Source organism: Mercenaria mercenaria, unplaced genomic scaffold (assembly GCF_021730395.1).
Source record: "Mercenaria mercenaria strain notata unplaced genomic scaffold, MADL_Memer_1 contig_622, whole genome shotgun sequence".
Taxonomy (NCBI): Eukaryota; Metazoa; Mollusca; class Bivalvia; order Venerida; family Veneridae; genus Mercenaria; species Mercenaria mercenaria.
In genome coordinates, this window is record NW_026463507.1 from 17,106 (window position 1) to 34,750 (window position 17,645).

The window sequence follows — 17,645 nt, forward strand, 5'->3', positions numbered from 1 at the left end:
TAATACCTTTATTTTAGTTAAAAGTTTGAGATTTTACACTGAGAGTCTATGATAAAGTCCGAGTAAAATTTAATCAATACCCAAGTGAAAAAAGTATCATTCCACAATGTTTTGGACATGTTAAAGTTATGAATTAAGTGCTTTTCTCAAAGCAACAAGAAATTATATAAATTTAATTAATTGGGGGTCGATAATAGCAGAAGGTCATATTTTCAATCTGCTATTATCGACCCCCACATAATCTTTCCAGAAGTTGCAAGAGACTACAAAAATGGCTGATAGAAATGAGTTCTATATGTGTATAGTAGGATTAAATACAAAATTAAACTGATTCGATCCATAAAAACGGTAAATTTGATTTAACAGAAAGATACCTACCTTAACGGACGATGTAGTGGTTGGCACTGAAATTTATCTCATGCAGTCACACTGTATGTAAACATTCAAAATGGCGCATGAAGAAAATTTGTGACGTAAAAATGACAGTGAATGACATGATCACATGATTTCTAGTAATAAATGTGATTAAGTATCAATTAAGGGTGGGGGGTCGATAATAGAAGAGGGTCGATATTAGACTCCTTTGCTCTAGTGGTAATAAACAGAGCAATAAACATTGATATAACCTGACATCTGTTCTCCTTAAATTTACACAATGCAGAATATACATGTGTTGAAGCTTAGATAATTTTCAAACACTCTAGTACACTTTATCCGGTTAGCTAAATGAATATAGTTCGTGAAGAATATGAGGCATTAGAATCAAAATTAAAATTTACTTAATGACAGGTATGCAAACACATACCATGAACCTGATGTTGGTAATGGATTCCATAGCCAAATAATAGGTTACGTCTAAAGGTAAGAACTATTTTTTACTAAGTCTTGAAATACTAAAGGTAACAGAGCAAACCAGCAACTATTTACTACAAAGTTTATTTTGAAAAGTAACAATACAAAAACCTTGAAAATATTACCTAGCCGTAAATTCCAATTCTTATATGCAAGAATAGTCCAATCCTGTTTTTTGTCAGATTAACATCAATTCTAATTCTAATATGCTTTTCTCTGTTAAAACACTCTTACGCTAGAATGACGTCACGTTAACGTGCGGTGACGTCAACGTTTTTGTTGCGACCAAGAAAGAGCGCTACTATATTTTACTACTGTTTTAGATTAAGGGCATATTAGAATTGAAATAATTTATAGCAAAACCGTGTTTTGACCCTATTTATACACTCGGGCTGTAATACGTCGTGAATTTATTTCGCCCGACGTATAACCGCCCATCGTGCATAAATAGTGTTAAAGCACTCTTTAGCTATAAATTATTTCTTAAATCTAACACAGAATCCAATTTTAATTTTGTATACCCAAAGAATACGAAATCCGACAAATGTTAAATGTCTAAAAAAGGTTTTCAATAAGTTCTACTTTTTCCTGGGTCAGCTTCTTATTTAAAGCATCATGGAAGATTAAAGAAAAAGAAAAGAAAAATAATGCCTGGAAAATGTGACAATATAAAACCTGTTACCTAAAAACAAGTTTTATTTCGACAAAACAAACAAACACCTGTAAAAAGGAATGGTTCTAGATTTCTATAAAATTAAAAATTTTGAATAGGTGATCTGATATCAACATTCCAATCACTATTGAATCAAAATTTTTTATTAGAAACATTTGATGAGGATTTGATTTTTACATTTGAAGAAAATATCAAGATGGAATATTTCAGTGGTGAAGGAAGGGCATTGGATATCTCTAAGATGCTCCCAAATGAACACGGGTGCAGATATCATTTCATGTAGCTCAGGAATTCGGGTATGCTAATCATTTGTCAAAGGGTGCTTAAAGGACATTCTCTCAAGTTTGACACTTATTTCTCCTTACAATTCATAATTTAATTTCGTTGAAATTTCCTGTAATGGTATATCATTTTAAAACCAAATACAGTTTGACCAAAAGGTTTCCATTAGGGATGCAATTTACTTGTCCCTGATGTAGGCAGGTGCATTTTTTGTTATTTCTTGAACTATACAGGTCAGTCTCAAAATTTAACTACATAGTGATTTGTCTCATAATTTTTCGCATGCCCTTATTTCGGCTACATCACAAACAAAAACATGATTTTTTTTGCTTTAGCGATTGTATTAGATGAGTTAAAGTGATGCCTTTTAAAAATTGTCAATATTCTTTTAATTCCCTTAATTTTTCAACTACCAAACTCGAATTTCAGTCTAGTTTCAGAAATCTGATTATCTGTGTCAGTAAGAGGCTGGTACTGTTACCAACCGGGCATGTGGAAGTAATTTGCCTCGCCTCACTCCTGCTAATCTTTACCCTTAAATTATCTAGCACCTTTGGTGTTCCCTTTTTCTGTATGTTGTGTAGTTTTCTTTCGTATTTTCTTTGCTGTATATACATTGTATTCTTGAACATAGGAACTTAGGAATTGTATAACTATTTACTCTAAAGTTAAACACACACTACTTACATTCTTTCTTTATAACGAATTAAGACTTTCTCTGCTTCAGCAACGAATTTTAAAACAAATACATAAGCAGCGATGAATAAAATTCCACTGGTAGGTAAATACCAATGCTAGGCAAGCACAAGCTCTAACCAAGAACCATTCAAAACCAAACAATCAGTCTCAAACTCAGAACAAACAGACATTCTATACACTTCACAGTCAATCAGCAGAATACAATTTAAATAAATCAATCAATATTCTTACAAATGACAACTAAGCATTCAAATGACCTATATGCAACAAAATTGACAAATGAACAAATAAATTTAACTCGACAACCATTTACCTTAGCAACTAAAACATAGACCAGAAATAAACAACTCGGTAATATGTAAACTAAAATGAAACATCAAGGTCAAATCTCCGTCAAATACTTAATTGGGCAAAAATTGTTTTCACTAACTAAGCACATGTAGCGTATTTCAAAACGGCATGTGCACATACGTCTAGTGCTCCCTTTGTATGTATATCTTAAACCGAATTATCGAAGGCATTTTTTTTGCCATGCAAGCAAATTAAAGGTACTGTTTCCTACTGAAGACTGCTGTAGTCAAACAAAAAGAACCATTCTGACAATGTGTACCACTTTGAAATTGTGCATTTTGTCTGCCAAATATCTGCAGTGATTGACTATTCAAACATCTCAAACATTTTATGCATGATACATAGTTTCACTCTAATGTAGCCACGTAGATGAAGTCATCATTTTCGCACCCCACAATAAGACGTCTCTTTTCGTCATCTACACAGACAGACAGTGGGATGCCGGGTACCGATAGTAGTATTCTGTTGTACATAAAATTTCTTCCAGATATCTGGTGGATATTTTTCGAGCCCTTTCCGCAAACATAAATATTTCCTTCCTTGTCCACAGTGATATCAGATATACCATCTATAATGTTATCTTTGTAACTCTTGAAGTACCAGTTCTCTTTAAGATTATATGAATTTGCCTTGTCTGTATCAAAGCAGTGTAATATGCTGTTTTCTGAAATGAGGAACGCGTTTTGATTTTTTGGTATCACGCGTATACGACCAGTGTTTTCCAAAATCATTTCAATCGATGATTTGCTTTTGAAATTTGTTAACTGCCTAATGATTGCCCCATCACGCAGGCTTCGTACTTGTACCTCGATTATATCGTTATTACTTCGTTTTGGTGTATCTTTCATTTTGTCCGAAAACAAGACAATACAACGAATGTCAGTTTCCAGGGACATGTCAATACTGATCGGATAGAGTTTCGTAGAAAATCCATTAATATTGGTTAGGTCATCTGTGAATATGTATCTGTAAATCATCTTTTTACCATCAAGTAAAATAGCCAGATAACTGTCTGAGATTCGACACATATCTATTGGTTTTCCTTCCAAACTACATTCGTTTTTCACAGAGAAATCCGACTTAAGAAGTTTGATAGTTTGGTTTCTGTAATCACTTACAGCAATATGTCCATCAGACAAAATGAGCACTCTTGTTAAAGAACATTTCAATTTTGACCTATTGAGATTTCCACTTATGTCGTGCATGATTCTTGTTCTGCTGACCGAACTATTAATTAAAGGGTTACTTTCTGGTAGTTTTCTATTTTTTTTATTTCTTTCAACAGTGTCTTCAACGTTGTCTGGCGCATCTTCCAAAGCGTCACTAGAACTTTCTAGTATCATTTCTGTCCCTTTGCATTTTACAATGAATGCCTTTCCAATCGATGATAAGCCTGCCCAACTCTGATTCTCACTGAATTTTAGATGTATATCTGTATGTTTGTCCTGCGTCTTTTTGTCGTCTTTCAAAAGGTTGGCTTGTTTTAATATCAGCTTAGATATTACATTCAGTTCAGCAGTATTGCCATACTTCATTGTCACATCAAGAAGTTCCAAGTGCTTTGTTGTTACTTTTTCCATTTCTTTACAGTCATTGACTTCTTTTTCTAGCTCTGCTACTGCATCTGTCAAAACCCTTTCTGTTTCAGATTTGCAGCCTTCGTCAAGTGTCGACACATGTTGATAAATCTTCTCTACAAATTCTGCTCGTTCTTTTGTGATACACGCCTGATCCATATGCAACTGTTTTATATTTTCTTCTTTAGCTGTTCGTACTAAAACCGTTCTTTCATGAAATGTTATGAGCAAATCTCTCAATACAGGTTCTCCGCCGCCGCCTTCCATTGACGTCTTAGAAACTTCAGTTACTTCATCACATTTTCTATGATTCACAGCCAAACAACTGCTACAGATAAATGTCCCATGGTCTTTGCATTCAAAGGAAACCTCCATTTCAGGATGATGAGAGCATGACATTATTGACTTTAACATTTTAAAGGCACTAGGATCTTTCGGCATGTCATTGCCTTCAAGCACTTTATGGGTCCTTGTCATTCTACTTCTTCTGTGATCACGAACACAACCTGTGCAAAGATAATCAACACAATAAATGCAAAATGCAATCGCTTCTGTTTCAATTTCGTCAAAAAGACAAGGGTCACATCTTTGATGTTTACAATTTTCTTCAATACATCTGGTTTCCACTGTTATTTCACTCTGGTCAGGTTTGGTATCAAAGTGTTCTATAATGTCATTTTCATCTTTTGATTGGATAGCATCTGCAAAATCATCTCCTTTTATTTTCGTCGGATTGATATTCAGCTGTGTATTGTCTTTAACTGCAACATCTTTATTTTCGACAGACTCGCATTTACGGCTTGATTTGTATTCTTCAGCCTTCATTGGACTTTCATTCACTGAAGTAATATTGTCTTTTCCATATCCAGGCGCTTGATCCATTTTTCACCTATTGCTTTAATTCTCAGATGATTTAAAGCTTATGTTTTCTCCTCAGTATGAAAGTCAATATTTCATAGATTTGTTTTCACGAAAACATGTCTACATGCTACTGTCGTGTTGATATTTCCAATCATGAACTACTAATATTTCTACTTTTATCTGTCATTCATATGCCACGTAGACATTAGATAACAAAGATATGTCGATCAAAGAAACACCTGAGATATCTGTCACGCGAAGAGATGATTTCTGACGGTCCTCGGTAATGGATTTCTGAAAACATATTTGATTACAATTATGAAAGCAGATCTAAATCAAAATGTCAAAATTATTTGAGGAATATTACGAAGAGCATTAGTGCCATGTGCGTTATTTTGATTCCTGTAAGAAAAATATTGCGATTATAGTAAAACTGCGTTCATTGTTCTTGCTAAAGTTGATTTTATATTGGTTTTGAGTATATTGTTTGACTTGCGAGGACGTGCAAGGCCATAAATACCATCAGCTAAGTTCTTGTATCAGCATTATCCTTCAAATTGCCAAACTTTTTAAAGATATTAACAACTATATAAAACTGTCTTATTTCTCATTTTTTTCAGTCTTCCCTTTACGCTCTACATTGCATGTAATAAGACAAATGTGTCTGTTAGAACATAACAATGTGTAGTGATTATATTGTAACGATTTCGGAGGTGTAACGAATCTCTGATGATATTTATTTTAATGTAACGGATCTGAAACAAGAAACAGAATCTGACCATGTGTAAAACGGTTTTGTGAAGAGAAAATGTGCCATAATTTCGGGTATTATTCTGTCAATAATCCTAGCGATTGAATGCATCACTGGCTATTCCAACCAAACCTTGGAAGTTGTGAATAAATGCCTGTAAAAGATAAGAACGTGATTTTGTAAAATTTTCAATGAGAGAATTTGTTCGGGTATAAAGTGTCATCAATGTTAACAGATACATTAAATGTCTGTCTCGTACAGACAAATTTTCGATGAAGGCAAAATCCAAATTACCCAACAGTGTTGTCTTATATCACATTGTAATCATAAAACCAGGCCATGACACAGAAAAATGATTCGCCATGTAATATGTGGGATTTTTAAAAAATGGCATTAGTTTTATTTTGCTATTTTCTTAATATGTACAATTATAGCCACTTATCTGAGGCAAAATAACATTATTAAAAATAAATTAAATACTGAACAGATTTTTAATTGTGTGCAGTGCCTACCTAAGTTCGATTTCGATGACATAAAATATCCCATAATTCATCCCGAAATCCGTGTCACTTTGTCCACAAATTCGTTAAAGTAGAACGATAGAAATCATTTCTTCGTGTGACCGACATCCATAGGTGTGTGAATTTGTTGACAAGCCTTTTTAGTGTAAACAGTTTTGCACATTGCATAATCACTGCAGACAAATATACAGTCAAACTGGATAATCATTTGTCTTTTAGAAAGTAAATCAATTAATTAATTTTAAACCATTCAGGTGAATGTAGATAGCGTAAAACAAGTCAATCACTTTGTATTGACCCATGACTGCACTTAAGAATAATGGACTTTTCCTGGTTATAGCTTTGTTTTGTTATGCTAGTAAATCAATACACATGTATTGTAAAATGTAATATGGTTAAATACGGCGTTCCGTTAGGGCCATCGCCTGTTCCCTAGGAACGTGTAGCGCGAAGGTACGACGGTACGATGGCGAAGAGCAGCAGTACGATGGTGATAACGCGGCAGCACGATAATGATTTAATGATTTTGTGTAAACTTGGTAGTGCATTATGTTGTTTGTCACTTTTGTCAAACAAAGACCAGTAGTATTTATTGTGGCATACTTCCGACGTTTATTATCTGGTTTAGATAGGCAAACCAATTCTGGCATAGCGGCCTACTCTTTGAGAATTGCATCTAGTTCTCAAATTCTGATTCGCAAAACTCTACAAATATAATGTTGTACTTCTGTCCCTTTGTCATTATCAAACACTCACAAAGTATACAAGTATAACAACACTTCTTCTATCAGTTCATATGGTATATATTTCTTCAGATGTCTGTTAAGGTGATGTATACATTCCAGGCACTGAAATAACAAACAATTGCAACCATATTTAAATATAAACAAAGTAAACAGTTAAGTAACTGTACATGTGCATAATACATAGGTAATGTTCTCAGTTAAACATTCTGTACTGATAAATATCTCATTTATATAAAATCACAGTTTATGCACAATAGTGGTCTAATGCCTTAACTATGCATGTCATAAAATAATGCATACAATACATGTATAATGTTCACAAGATAATAAAAAGGCTAACTTACAGATCTAGGGGATCTTAACCCTTTATACACACAGTGACACTGGTCTGCACAGTTTCTCTCCACACATCTGCCACACGTGATGCTGATACTGTGAACAATGATTTAGATATTAATACATGCATGTTATAAATAGAAGTTCAGAAGTTATATACATGACCGCCATTTTGGAACACAAAGACAGCGCGCTAAATCATTAAATAGCACCAAAACTGAATAATAAATAATCATTCCAGCCATTGCAAAGTTACCTCTTAAAGCTATAGTAAATGCATGAAATGCATTTACAAGGCAAGCAGATAAAGAAGTGGCAGAAATAAAACATTCGTCAACCACAGTTCTGCACAACAGTTCCTTTACTCAAACTACCTGGGAGAACGACGTCATACACTTCTGATAATCACATGACCACAAATAAAATCAAAGTACTCGCAAGACCAGTAAGTATAATCAAAGTACTCACGAGACCAATTGATATATATACCCAAAGAGATAAAAACATCGGAAAGCAGCAATGAGAGAGACATAACCAACATGTCATATGATCTGGAAAATATGACCCGGCTACACACTCCCGCTCCATAGAAAATGACGTCTCGTCATTTAACAATAAACCTCAAAAAATTTAGCGACAATAAACTTAAAGTTTACCATCAACACTAACTAAAGAATTATCTAAACATTCAAATACATTTATAACTGCATCAGGTACATCTGCTGTCTCTGAAAATAACTAATATGATAACTTAAAACTACATATACACATATTGCCGGAAACTGCCTCTTGCTCTCCCCTTTCCAGAAATTGTGTCCCTACAATTCCAAACAACATGTTATATTCTATGAGATATACAAAGTAATGACAATCTAAAACAATCTCGCATACATAACTAATATCTATCTCCAGTATGAATTCTCATCTGTTTCACTATCACTAAGTAACAGTGTTCATATGTATCTCCTGTATGAATTCACATATGTTTCACCTAGTAACAACATTCAAATGTATTTCCAGTATGGATTCACATATATCTCATTGTATCAATAGCATTCTAAGTGTATTTTGTTTCATTAAGAGTGAAACACACTGTTTCATTTTGAGTGAAACATACCGTCAATTTTTCAAAGTCTACGGAATAAAATTTTAAAATGTGTATCTTCACTGGACATTATCATATGTACAGTCACATATCCTTTAAAACAATTATCTGTTTCTTCAATTCATTACCTTTACTTTCAACTTTCAATTTCTATTGAACATTATAAACACATCCTCATACTTTATAATGTTCATTAATTAATCCAATTGTAAATATCTTTTAAAAACAGAATAAAATATCATTTCATTATTGCATCTATCAATTTGCATGAAATGTCAGCATTCACTTTCTCTAGAATTCCTGAATTTACAAGTCTGTCTAGAGCTTGTAGTCTATCTACTGGTCTCTCAGAAATCTGGTTGAGATAATAATCCTTTTGCCAAGCTGGACTAGTCTTTTCCCTTGCTGATCTCTTTGGTACTGTTTCTGGATTATCTTTCTTCTTTTTGTTTGTATGTTTGTCAAATTTAGGTTTTTCTTGTTCTTTGTGTGTCTCTGTTGTGTCATCATCAGTTTCTGTTGTTTTATTGTTATCACCACTATCTTCTATTGTAGATATCTCTTTTTCTGTTGTTTCATCTTCTGGTTGTGGATGACTGTCTGTAAGACTGCCTTCACCATCACCAGTATCTTTTACTGCACCTTCTGCTGAGTGATCAGCTTCTACTGATATTTCTGAAACATCTTCGTCTTTCTGTACTGTAGCTGGAGTCCGAGCGTCCCCGGGAATACTTGTAGTTACTACAAATTCATCTCCAGACTCATCACTATCTATTTCCAACTCTGTGACGTCATATTTCTTCTTATTCCACATATCATCCAATTCTATCTGTTCTTTAGCAGCTGTTGTATCTTTATCAGGCCTTACCAATTTTCTTGGTTTAGGTATGGGTTTCCCTTCATCTTTCATTACAGAAGTTATCTTTTCCTTATCAGTTTCATTTTGGATGAATCCCAGAAGAAAAAGATGGTTTCTGTGTAGGGTTCTTGTTTCTCCATTTGGTGATTTAATGATGAACACAGGTATATCCTTGTTTGGTTGATCTATCACTTCACATGCATCTTTCTCGAATTTATCAGAAATTTTATGTTTTCCATCAAATGCTAGAATTTTAACCAATACTGTATCTCCTATCTCAATTCTCACTGCCTTTGCCTTCCTGTCATAACCTGTTTTCTGCTTCACTTTAGCCTTTTCAATATTTTTCTTCACTATTTCCTGTGTAACTTTTATCCTTTTCTTGAGGTTTTCTATATACTCTATATGTGATGATGGATTTCCTTCATTGTCTTGGTGTTTCTCAAAGAGGGTGTCTACTGGTAAAACTGGTTTACGACCAAACATCAATTCAAATGGAGAATATTTTGTGACTTCGTGTTTTGTAGAATTATACGCATGTACGTACTAAAGACATAGTTCTGTCTCTGTCAGGATGGCCCACATCATTATGAAGACCTGTAAGGACTGTTTTCTTATACACACTTGGTAAAACTAACTGTTGTAATCTGTTTTCCCCATCCATAATTTCTCTGTATAATATCCCTCTTATCATCTTTAAGTTGTTAAAGTTCTTTTTCATAGTATAATCCTCTCTAGTGAAATAATGTTTCTTGTCTGGTAGGTGTTTATCAATTGTTGCTCTTACCCACTTTCCAATTATGTAATCTTCACGTTGGTTTCTTCTGATTTCTCTGCTTTCGTTTTGAGCAAACGGCTGTCCAGGTGTATCACTTATGTCTATGATGTTAATAGAAGCAGCAGGAAGTATTTCAATAAAAGCTGGTATTTGACTGGATGAACAAATGGTTTTGACTGTACTGTCTTCTATCTTGATGAAATCCGTATTCGATTCTGTAAGTTGATCATAAGGGTATCGAGACATACCATCAGCGTCTGCGTTTCTCAAACCTGCTCTATAGATAATGTCAAAATTATATTCTCCGAGTGCTGAAGTCCAGCATTGTCCTGTGGCATCTAATCTGGCTGATGTTAATACATGTGTCAAAGGATTATTGTCTGTATACACTGTGAATTTATTTGCTATCAAGTAATCTGAAAATTTTTCTGTAATTGCCCATTTTAAAGCAAGGAATTCAAGCTTAAATGCAGAATAGTTCTTTTCCGATCTTGATAAACTGCGACTTGCATAAGCGACTACTTTCTTCTGACCATTTTGTGTCTGATATAAGACGGATCCATGACCTTTCGTCGCCGCATCTGTATGAAGCTCAAATGGCTGTTGAAAGTCTGGATATGCCAGTATAGGTGGAGATGTTAAGATGACTTTCAAATATTTTCTGCTGTTCACTACCCCATTTCCATTCCATTGTCTGTTTCTGTTTTGTCTTCTTTGCTGATGTTGGCGGTAAGAGATCTGTTAGGGGTTTAGTAATCTTTGAAAAATCTTTGATGAACCTGCGATAGTACGAAGAAAAGCAATAAACGATCGAAGTTGGTCAGGGTTTTTTGGTGTCGGACAGTTACGAACTTTTTCAATCTTATCCGGATCAGTTTCAATTCCTTCCTTGCTAACTATGTGTCCTAGAAATTTAACTTTTTCTGCCATGAAGAAACATTTATCTGCTGAAAGTTTCAGATTGCATTCTTGAAGTCTAGAAAGTACAAGGTCGAGGCGTTCTAGATGTTGTTCAAAAGAGTTACTAAAAATAATCAAGTCATCTAGGTATATGATACAGATCTTCATGTTAAAGTCACCTAAGCACTCTTCCATTAGTCTCTGGTAGGTAGCAGGAGAGTTTGATAGACCGAATGGCATTTTAATATATTCGTAAAAACCAAGCGGTCCCACTGTAAACGCTGTTCTTTCCTTATGAGTGTCTTCCATTTCGACTTGATGGTAGCCGCTTTTCATATCTATAGTTGAAAATATTTTCGATCCTTGTAGTGCGTCGAACACTTCTTCAATCCGAGGGAGGGCGTACGCATCGCGAATGGTCCTTTCATTAAGGGATCTATAATCAACACACATTCTAAGTTTGTTGTTCTTCTTTCGTACTAGTACCACATTACTAGCCCAAGGAGATTTAGATTTCTGTATAACACCGCTACTCAAGAGTTGTTCTAAATGACGTCTCACCTCATCAATCATAGCGGGAGGAATGCGTCGATGCCTCTGTTTAAAAGGGGTTTCGTTTAAAAGATCTATTCTATGTTTGATTTTATCGCAATGTCCAATATCTGTATCACTTGTTGAAAAGATCTCTTTATGTTTCAGAAGGAGCTCTTTTATTTGTCTATCTTGTTCAGGAGTTAGCGATGATTCTATGTGTACATCATCGAAGATTTGATGAGTGCTTGTATTCTCCAAGTTGTTGAATACAGTTTCGTCTACCGTGACTGGTTGTAACTCGCACAAGATTGCTTTAGGGGATATTGTTACAGTGTTTGTGGTCAAGTTCGACAAGTTGACTGTGATCTCTCCATTCTTTCTGTAAACATAGTGTGTAACTGAAGGAGTTATGTCAATGAAATCTGGCAGCTGGGAGGTTTCTGTCTCTTGTAGAATTGAACATGTAGGACTGTACTCTAATTCTTTATCTGTAAAGACTGATTTGGACCAAGTGTAACTTTAGATGTTTCGGCACTTCTTACTATGGTAATTTTGTCTTTATTCTTTTTAAGTTTTTTCTCTCTGATGGTGATACAACGGAAGGATAGATACCACGGGGTATGTAACTTGGCTTTCTGTAAAAAGCTGTCACCAAAATTTTCTTTGCAGTCTTTCATCATTTCATTTAGAATGTTAGTACCAATAAGTATGGGTGTCTTGTTATTGTAGTTTGTATCTGGAACAATGAGAAATAAACAATGTTGTTCTTTGCAGTTTGGAATTCCATGTGTAGATAATGTTGTTTCAATGTATCCATGGTATGGTAATGTGTTACCGTCTGCACATTCAATGTTCAAAATATCTTTCACTGGCTGAAGAGGCTTATCTTGTAAGTTGTTCTCATAGAAATTTTGGCTAATGGTACTTATACAACTGCCTGTATCTATAAGTGCTGTAGTTGAGATGTTATTTATCAAAATGTCAGCTTCATTAGATTGACCTACTAAATTTGGACCTTGTTTTTCAAAAGTGCTGCTGGCTTGTCCATTGACAGAAGCACAATTCAGTTTAAATGTTCCTGACAGTATTTGGCAATGTGACCCTTCTTGTTGCATCTATAACATGTAACTGTTGGGGATGGATATCAGACATCTGCTGGTCTGAATTTGTTTGATCCTAAAGGACGGGATGGTCTATAGTCTCCTCTGCCTGGACCATGGTAGAAATTTCCTCTCATATGTCTCCTTCCTATATAGCCTCGTCCTCTACTTGTATTTAATGGTTCTTCTCTTTCTAATTCTAGTTTGTTTATTCTTTCATTCATTTGTTGTAATAGATCTTTCACTTCTCCTAATTCAGTCTTTTCTGGCTTTGGGTTGGCTGAATGGCACTTCCCAGTTGTATCTTTCTGTAATGATTCCATTTCACTTTCTATTTTTCTTACTTCTACTTTGAACTTGTCGTAATCGTCTATTGTTTCAAATTTGTAATTTGTCTCAATCCTGAATAAAAAACACTTTTTAAAGTTTTCTCATATTTAGGATCTAGTGCACCGATTTCCCCAGCTTGTGCAAAAATTTCTTCTAACTTTGCTGAATATTTTAGAACAGATTCGTTTGGTTCTTGTTTGCTGGCATAAAACTTTTTCAGAATCGATTCTTGTGATTCAATATCCCCATATGTACTTTCAAATTTGCACATCAATTCTTCAATGGTCACTTTAGTCCCTAATCTTCTCAAAATATTTCCTGCCTCTCCTTTCACGCTTCGTCTAATACCAAGTAAAATCTGTTCTTTTGTGTAAGTTTTCTCTTCCAGTAGGCAACAAATCTCATACTTCCAGGTAGGGTAAGTCACTTCTCCCTTTCCTGTTTCGCCATAAAACAATGATATCCTGGGGAACTTGCTACCGGTTACTTCCTTAATAGTAGTCTCCATCTTAACCTCGGCTGCTGTAGCACCATGCTTTGAAAAATCTGGTTCTTCTCAACCAAAATGTTTCATGTATGAAACTAACTCGTCCATATTCTCTACTTTAGGGGGGTCTTTTAAACCGTGCATTAATTCTAAAAGTTTCAAGTCCTCTTCTGTTACTTTTGATATATCCATGTTTCTATATGTCACAAAATTATTTCACTGTAGTCACTTTCAGTTACCGGTATTAAATATAATTCTTCTCCAAGTACAAAAAATATGCTTCCAATGTCTCTAAAAGTCTCTATTTGTGTATACAATGTGCACGCAAGCTTCACAATTTCTATTTTTCAATTATGTCACCCATAAATTACTCTGGTATGTACTATCAACACTGTTAATCAATTCCCGTTTGCTCCTTCTATGAACAATTTCAAACTATCTCAAGTCGTTTATTCTTGTATTCAGTTTAGTAGCTATTCATTTCTACTGAAAACTTTCAATAGTATACTACTACGTGTAGACTCAAACTCCTTCACTCTTAATTCAGTATTGCACTATATTCAGTACTAAATTACTACACAACGGCGCTAACTTTATGTTCACCTGCCGCGATTATTTATCCTTTCAACTTATATATGATTTCACTGTACTCTTTTCAATCCTTGTATTATTCAGTCAAACTTGATCAAACAAATCAATTCAATCTTTCAAACTATTTTCAAATATATTTATTCAATTTCAAAACTGAAATTTTTCAACTATTTCAGCCTATTTCAAATCAATAACTCTCCTCAAGTTCAATTATGATATCCTATTCAACGAAGTAACTCAAAATTGTCTGTTACTCACTTCAATATTTACTTCAATATATTTGTATTATTTCAATACAATATGGATATTTTCTCTCAACTTTATTCTATTTTCAATTTCACTTTCAAATTCCCAATGTTCCGTAATGAACCATACTTCAACTCAGTTACTCTTTAGTAATGCTACCTTTAACTACAATCAGTGTATATGCTTCAATATTTTCTCTCTTAACTTATAAACCTTTGCTTCACCTAATTAATCTAAGTGTTTGTAGAGCTCTGTTATTATTTCCAAAATTAGTTCAAAATTAATTTTAGAATGTTTAAGTAAGGTAATGATGAATGAAATAATTCTATTTCAAACACCCCTATATTGTTTATAACTTAATACCACCTTTATATGACACAGCTGCTTTAATACAACACCCTTATATTGTTTACAGCTTAATAAACTGTTATATGACACAGCTGCTTTAATACAACATTATTCTATTTATTACAACTTTTATGTGAAACAGCCGCTTTAATACACCACTGTTTAATCAATATATGAAACAGCTTCTTTAATAATTAATTTATACACTACTGATTCTATCTATTAAGTAATTCTATATATTGTTTATATTATTTTTTTTTTTCACACAATAAATAACATAGCTTCTTTTAATGTATCTCCTATGAAAAAAATATCCAGCTATTTATAATCTGTCAACAAATTAATGTAATATTCAATCAATACACAACACAATATACCTATATCAATGAAAGACAACTCTGCACTGTCTAATATTTCTATAAATAAAGATTAGCTAAATATAAATATAGCCAAGGTCAATATAATCCAATGGAAAACAACCAGAAATAGAACACAAGTCCAAAAATAGAACACCAAAGGATTCCAAAGCCAGATCAACCAATCAAATAAGAGAATCCCCACACACCTTCAGCTTGGAGAAATACCTGTACTTTTAACTCTCAAGTAGGTCACCAATGTTTATAAACAATGACAGATGGCTGGAATATGTTTTACAGCTAAAAAAATGTTCAAAAATTGAATAAATCAGTTTTTTCAATGTATTCAAATTACTAAAGAGTGTTCCAATATAGCAGTCACACTGTAAAGTAGTTAAATTTAGAATTAAAAGTGAAAAAAAAGAAGATATAGATTCATGCAGTTATTTGTTAGAACCTTCACCAAATTAAAGTGCAGTGAAAATTTTCTTACATTCAATACCGTACTATCATTCCTGAAAAAAATTTTGCAAATCACTCCGTATTTAAGGTTCTTTTAACAGATTCTTTATAATATGTAAAATATATCCTGAAAATATCAGAATGACCTGTAATTCTATAAATATTATTACACAAATATACCTGAAATAACGACAATACTGTTTAAAATCAATGATAAAACACCAAAAACATCAAAGAGTTCATCACACTGAAGTCACTGTTCTTCACCGGTGAACATCACACTAAAGTGTCTTGAAATGTTGATCTCGCTGTTCCGGAATACGACTTCTCGAAATGCCGCTCTTTTCTGTTCCAGAATATCTCGTCACTAACAACTCACTCGAAATGCTGGTCGGTCTTCTCCCTGTTCTAATAATTCGTGTCCTCACGAATATTTATACGTAAAATGTTTTTCTAAGCATATGGACGTCACTATTGTAAACTTTCTGGATAAACACTTGAACAGTTTAAGTTGGAAACCACAACTACTGTAATTATTTGACTTTTATGTCAAAATTTAGATGAGTGTTCATTTAATGACACTGACTGAAGTTAAATGACACAGACTGTTTTGTTCTTAATCACTGTATATGATGAATTCTGTGACACTTTACTTAAACGGGGTCTCACAAAAATTGAGTAAAATGAGTTCGTCCTACTTATCTTGTACCGATATCACTTGGGAGCTCCATTGTTGTACTTCTGTCCCTTTGTCATTATCAAATACTCACAAAGTATACAAGTATAACAACACTTCTTCTATCAGTTCATATGGTATATATTTCTTCAGATGTCTGTTAAGGTGATGTATACATTCCAGGCACTGAAATAACAAACAATTGCAACCATATTTAAATATAAACAAAGTAAACAGTCAAGTAACTGTACATGTGCATAATACATAGGTAATGTTCTCAGTTAAACATTCTGTACTGATAAATATCTCATTTATATAAAATCACAGTTTATGCACAATAGTGGTCTAATGCCTTAACTATGCATGTCATAAAATAATGCATACAATACATGTATAATGTTCACAAGATAATAAAAAGGCTAACTTACAGATCTAGGGGATCTTAACCCTTTATACACACAGTGACACTGGTCTGCACAGTTTCTCTCCACACATCTGCCACACGTGATGCTGATACTGTGAACAATGATTTAGATATTAATACATGCATGTTATAAATAGAAGTTCAGAAGTTATATACATGACCGCCATTTTGGAACACAAAGACAGCGCGCTAAATCATTAAATAGCACCAAAACTGAATAATAAATAATCATTCCAGCCATTGCAAAGTTACCTCTTAAAGCTATAGTAAATGCATGAAATGCATTTACAAGGCAAGCAGATAAAGAAGTGGCAGAAATAAAACATTCGTCAACCACAGTTCTGCACAACAGTTCCTTTACTCAAACTACCTGGGAGAACGACGTCATACACTTCTGATAATCACATGACCACAAATAAAATCAAAGTACTCGCAAGACCAGTAAGTATAATCAAAGTACTCACGAGACCAATTGATATATATACCCAAAGAGATAAAAACATCGGAAAGCAGCAATGAGAGAGACATAACCAACATGTCATATGATCTGGAAAATATGACCCGGCTACAATAACATTATTAAATATTTAAAAAGGACTACAGTAAACCCTTTTATAAAGAACTCCTCGTGAACTGCATAATTCGTTTTATTTAGAGTTTTTTATAAACGTAGAGAGAAAACAAAGTCCATATAGGCGTATATAGCAATTTAAATCCAACCATTATCGAATCAATCTAAACAGCCAACGAACAGTAGAAACACTATGCTTCATTAAAATTTTTGATAATGCATTTGCTAT

The 17,645-nt window shown here is 33.8% G+C and overlaps 1 protein-coding gene across 5 annotated transcripts; it reads right to left on the bottom strand.

Moving 5' to 3' along the window:
• Positions 1-920: 920 nt before the first annotated feature.
• LOC123557828 (uncharacterized) lies at positions 921-17,405 on the bottom strand. Of its 5 annotated transcripts, none has more exons than XM_045349544.2 (7): positions 17,098-17,405; positions 16,850-16,916; positions 15,926-16,607; positions 7,658-7,745; positions 6,559-7,415; positions 6,075-6,200; positions 921-5,589 (listed from the first exon to the last, which is right to left on the bottom strand). In XM_045349544.2, exon 7 carries the CDS (start codon positions 5,314-5,316, stop codon positions 3,205-3,207), a length of 2,112 nt encoding a protein of 703 aa, XP_045205479.2. In that variant the 5' UTR covers positions 5,317-5,589; positions 6,075-6,200; positions 6,559-7,415; positions 7,658-7,745; positions 15,926-16,607; positions 16,850-16,916; positions 17,098-17,405; the 3' UTR covers positions 921-3,204. The 5 variants fall into 5 exon arrangements, with proteins under 5 accessions (XP_045205479.2, XP_053391951.1, XP_045205480.2 ...); XM_053535976.1 differs by having other exon boundaries at positions 16,850-16,937; XM_045349545.2 differs by lacking the exon at positions 16,850-16,916.
• Between the last annotated feature and the right edge of the window lie 240 nt (positions 17,406-17,645).

What these genes read in the sequence shown, in the direction of transcription:
- LOC123557828 (XM_045349545.2), bottom strand. Translation starts at nt 5,316, where the DNA reads ATGGATCAAGCGCCTGGATATGGAAAAGACAATATTACTTCAGTGAAT.